At 33.0% G+C, this 5,864-nt stretch overlaps 1 protein-coding gene across 1 annotated transcript in view; it reads left to right on the plus strand.

Moving 5' to 3' along the window:
- The window catches only part of LOC106458123, a 26,712-nt gene extending 21,166 nt beyond the window's left edge, over positions 1–5,546 (plus strand). The window contains exons 6-8 of the mRNA XM_022384453.1: positions 1,781–1,915; positions 3,090–3,220; positions 4,367–5,546. Of these exons, the coding sequence (XP_022240161.1) occupies positions 1,781–1,915; positions 3,090–3,220; positions 4,367–4,487 (387 nt within the window). The 3' untranslated portion in view covers positions 4,488–5,546. The remainder of the gene's footprint in view (positions 1–1,780; positions 1,916–3,089; positions 3,221–4,366) is intronic.
- Positions 5,547–5,864: the final 318 nt, after the last annotated feature.

Here is a 5,864-nt window from a genome sequence, read left to right on the forward strand (position 1 = left end):
AGACGAAAGAAGTGGGCAGGTGATATGATGACCAAGCCTCTGGACTTTTGGAAGACCGCATTGCACTCAGACGAATCAAGATACGCTCAATTTTCGGACAGTGGAAGGATATGGGTCTGGAGAATGCCTCATCATGAATTTTGGCTCAACAGATTGCAGCCAACTGTGAAGCATGGTGGTTTCAGCGTGATAGTTTTGGGGAACTGTTTGGGTTGGTGGGAGATCGAGCTTAGTGGAGTGCGTTAGCAACACAAATTTTGCGAAATACGTCGAAATATTGGAGGAAGGGCTCTTGCCACTTTATTCCTCGGGTTTCGTGGACAGTAACACAACGTTATTCCAGGAAGATGGAGCACCGTGTCACACTGCTAGAAACACCCAAAAGTAGCAGGAAGAAAATGGTATCCAGAAGTTGCCCTGGCCGAGCCAATCTCCTGACATGAACCCCATTGAAAACCCCTGGGCTATACTCGACCGGCAAGTCAAGAAACAACAAAAAAACCAACTTCAAGAGCGATCTACTTCAAGTTTTGAAGCAAGACTGGGCGAAAATCCCAAAATCTAAAATTGACGAGATGATTCTCACGATGCCCCAAAGGATCAACGAACTCCACGAAGCGAAAGGAAGATCTACTAGATATTAATTAAATTATAAATATATCAATTCATGTGAATATGACTGAAAATTTTATTTTTTTTTCGGAAAAGGTGGTGTCTATTTACTTGTGACCACGCTGTGTGTGTATATATATATGTACGCAGATGTGTACAGAGAAAGGTTCTTAAACCTTGGCTATTGCTGTATACATTTATCCCTGGCTAGCTTTGTTTGGGGAATAACATTATATTTGTGTAAAGTGAGAGAATCCTAAATCTTGATGGGCTGGTACTGCGGATCAAAAGGTCCTAAGTTCGAGCCGTTATGTCGCCTGAACTTACTCAGCACTTTCCGCTGTTGGCGAGTTATGAAAATGGCAGTCAATCCTTTTATTCGATGTGACGGTGGGTGCTCCTAAATGACTGTCCTCCCTGTGGTTAGAAGTTCATAATTAAAGAGTGATATACCTGAACGCTATATACGAAGATACTGCTTAACAGAGTTCAACCCTCATGTAATCGTTACTGCTCCTAATGGCATATAAAACAAAATGAACCATTAAACTAGAAATAATAAGTTATTTTGTCCATTAGCAACCTAAACTGAAGAAAGAAGAAGATAAATCTTCACGTACTTAAAGTTTGAAGAAGGAAACTGGAAACAGAGTTGTACATATATTTTTTAATCGGGTTGGTTTTAAAAACATCACATGTGGGTGTACAGATATTTAAGGAAGAAATAACGATTATATGAGAGTGAACTCTGTTGAACTGCATCGGGTTTTTCTGGTTCTTTGAACCGAATAAAAGGATGACTAAATAAGGTGCTGTTTAGGTCGAAATTTCCAATTTCTGAATTTCATAAAATCCGGTATGCATTGAAACTTAGTTTATTTAGCTACGGTGAATAACATTCTATTTGTTCCCGAGCATTGTATATAACTGGGCAATATACATATATAGGTAATGTTGCCTCAGCAAAGAAAACAATTGAGGGCGTAGTTGGTTGTTCACACCAGCATGTTGTTTTGAAGTCTAGAAGTCGTTTAGAATCCAAACAAAGAAGTTTTTTGGGGCGATGTTTAAAAGATACGGCTTATTTACACACATACTCAGAAACTTAAATGTATATGACAATTCTGTTAGTAAAACAGGTGAAACTGTCCTGTTTTCCTTAACCTAGGGTATACTCCAACCGTACTTGACTGGCCTGGTTAGACTGTTAGAAAACCCCGTTGAGGATCGAGTTGAACTTCTTATTTCAATAGCTCGTGGGCTTGCCAACTTCGCAGACTTCGAAATCAACTCACTTGTTCTGGTAAGGACTAATCACTTATTTGTTTTCACCAGTTATGTGTGTTGGTGGGTAAACAGCCTATTGGCTTTTCTGTTTGTTTAAATAATTTATCCAAGATCCGTAAAATAAAAATATATCCATCTGTTAACATGACGCCTTCTATGTAAACGTGGTAATGACAGTATCACTTCACACTATCAGTGCAAGCATCAGTTAATAAGGAAATATTGCCATAGTTTATGCTTGTTTGGAAATGTGTGTGTAAAATATGCACGTGTTTTTAACACTATTTAGGACCAGGCGTAGTCTAAAGTAAGCGTGCCAGGTTGCAGATACGAAGATTCACGATTCGAGTCGCGTTATGACGCACTTTCAGTTGTGAGACTGTTATAACTGTGACAGTCAATCCCGCTATCCGGATGAGAGTAGCTGCGTTGATGGCGGGTACTTCTGACAGGTTGTCCTCTCTCTCTGATTCTTATAGGTCTCTTACCTGACCGTTTAAACCTTTGTTACATAAGATACCATTTAGACTGAAAATGTCAAGACCAGGGTCTCAGGACATAGTAAAAGAAACTGACAGATAAATACTTTACTGCCTTCCCTAGAAAACTGCAAAAAATAATTATTAAATAAAGAATATAAGTGAATAAAAATGCCCCCAAAATATAATTTTTTAAAATATATTTGTTGTTTTCAATTATTCCGGATAAAGCACAGCTTAATTTATTCCTATAGAACTATTAGTATAGATATTATATTTATTCCTATAGAACTATTAGTATAGATATTGTATTTATTCCTATAGAACTATTAGTATAGATATTATATTTATTCCTATAGAACTATTAGTATAGATATTGTATTTATTCCTATAGAACTATTAGTATAGATATTGTATTTATTCCTATAGAACTATTAGTATAGATATTATATTTAAATCCTACAGATTTGTTTGTTATGAGCAAAGTTGCTAACGCTACCATAATACTGTTACCCTCCTTTTTTATTTATTTTTATTTATATATTCATTTTTGCTGTAACCGCATGTATGATACGTCAGTTAATAAACTTGTTTGGTTTCCTATATCAACAGTATAACCGTCAGTTTACTTGGTTATAGATATATTGCCACTGTACTAGTATAGGCTGTTTGTAAACCTGTCAACAACTTATTTTTATTGAAACATTCTAGACTAACCAACTTCCTACTATTATTGACAACCTCACGAGGCCGGAAGTTGAACTACTCAAGCTACACACCTGCCGTCTAGTGACGAACTTATTAACTTACGAAACGTCATATACATCTGAAATGTTAATCATGTAAGTACTACTTGGGAATTATTACGTTTACGTTCTCATCGGTCATGTTAAAAAGATAACAGCTACGTTCTGTACTCAATATTAAACTCAGCGTACTAGATTTCTATGTATATTGAATAGTGGGAAGTACTTAATATTAAATTACCACACGTATATACTATCATGTGTACATTTAATATCTTGTAAAGAAGAAAAAAAGCGCCGTTAAAAATATTAACAACTTTTATGCACGTTTGTTTTGTGATAAATACTGATTTAGAAATAAAACGAAAACTTTCCCAGATATGACATGAGTCAATAAGCTTCTTAAAGCACTGTTTTTGGAAACCACAATCTCCTAACTATTTCGTGGCATCTCTTATATCTACATTTATAATTTTGTATCTTCTCTGTAAATCAATAACCATTGTGTGTTTTAGTAACTGCCTGACTATCGCCGTTCATTTGATTTCTAGCTGGAACGAGAGTATTTATTAATTTTTTGTGTAATGTTTGATCTCATTTTGTAAAGTTGCATAACATCAATATCTACGTAAAACCGACCACTTTTATTCGGAAAATAAGCGACAGTTTATAACTATAAACTGGTTTATTTTAAGCATGAAATAATCTACATAAAATGAAGGAAGATCGTGCCTGGAATCGAAATACCCTCATGTAACTTCCAGTTAAATTGTTATTACTTTCTGTCGTTATTAAACTGACCAATAGTTATAGAGTCATTTCTGGTCAGATCTGTTTTCTCAGAAATATATGTATATTACAGTTTTTTAATGGAATAAATGGATTATATGTTAGTAAGGATTTGAGCGTATAATTTACACACCATAAGAAAATGATTATAGGTCAATCCAATGTTAAGTAATCACGTACCGAAAATATCCTTAGACAAACTAACACGTTGGTTCAAGAAATCAATTTAACCCAAAAATACGATACCCTATAACCTGAGCGCTTTCGAAGGACAGGTATTATGTCTATATATATCTATATAAACATGTATGTATACATATAAACACACTTGGTAAGAGTTGCTAAGATATTCTAAAAAGATATTAATATAAATATTAACTTGTAGCAACATTTTAGCCAAACTGTATCGTAAAGATAAACAGATGAACCAAGTCGATTCTCTTTTTCTTTCAGGCATGGCGGTGTTTTGTACCTGCAGACGTTATTTTTGTTGCCTAACATGAGAGATTTAGTCAACAATTGTATTATACGAACGGCACCCCGCTTGAGTCAACACCGTACTGACAAAGCTTAGTATGTGTGTACGAGCTTAGATCACTGTTGTTACTGGTTGAAAGTCAACATTTGGTTTAATTAAGGAACAAAAGAAAAGGAGAAACAGGTGATAATGAAGGTACATTGTAGTTAAAAAACTTATTCAAGCGGAGTTTTTTGTAATTAATTTTTTGATGTAAAAGATAAAGAAATAATATGTGGAGTAAACTCGTAATGATGATTAACCTAGCATGTTTAATAAAGATGGAAATAAATAAATAAATCGTACATATATTATATAAATATAAGAAAACTCGAATTCTCTCTTTTTCTTACCAAACCGTTATATTTTATCAAACTCTTCTGCTATTTAACCGGTTTCATAGCATCACAGGTTACTGTTCAGTATAAAAACTATAAAAACCAGAATACAACTAAAAGTAACACTTTTTGTTTTTTGAAAATTAATACAATTAAGTTTAAAATTTATATAAAACTTATGAAATCTCATATACGTCTGAACTGTACCTTAAGTATACTGTGGATAACTCCAAAGAAACATTAAAGTTATTCAGGACTATGTAAGTAATACATTTTTCAGCAATAATATCTGTAGCCTGTGAATTTTATGTATTGTATTATAGAAATTTTACCGTTAATGTTAAAAATATTTTAATATTAATTAAATTTTAACCTCAAACTTTAGTAATAAGATATTTTATTTTCTAGCCTGAGTTTTTTAATTAAAAATACAAAATTATATGTTTGATGAAAGTTTAAACTTAAATTTATTATTTTTCAAAAAGATGTTTAGATTTTTCAGGTTTTAATAGTTTTTATATCGGAGAGCAAGAAACCTACGATGCTACGAAATCGGTTAAATAAAGAACGGTTTGGTAAATAAATGATCAATTCGCGTTTTGTTATACATATTCATCTTTAAGTGTATATCTATCTATCTATATATATGTATATGAATCACTTTTATAAAGTATGTTTGAAAATATCCGAGTAATACGTGTCACGTGATATTTAAACCAACTGTAATTGGAAGATAACGAGACACTGCTTATTGGCTCCTTGAACAAAATAAACGAAACGTGAAGGAACTTTTTCGTGTAAGTTAAGCTTTCATTTGAGTCTCTTGAACAGATTTTATTTACTTTTTTTAATGTTGCATTTTTCTCTCTGTCGTATTCATAGTATATAATAAGAGACATCTAAACAAAAAAGTTCCTGGAAGTTATTTAAACATTTATTGGGATGACAAATAATACAGTTTGTCGTTAATAATAGTAACAAACACTGAAAGTATTATAATAACACAGTGTGAATGGCAAAGAAAACTAAGATAATACAGACAGTTTTTCCAGTATTATACTAATTAATAGAGATAGAACTGGCTATACTAATACAG

The sequence above is a fragment of the Limulus polyphemus genome, unplaced genomic scaffold (assembly GCF_000517525.1).
Source record: "Limulus polyphemus unplaced genomic scaffold, Limulus_polyphemus-2.1.2 Scaffold20, whole genome shotgun sequence".
NCBI lineage: Eukaryota > Metazoa > Arthropoda > Merostomata > Xiphosura > Limulidae > Limulus > Limulus polyphemus.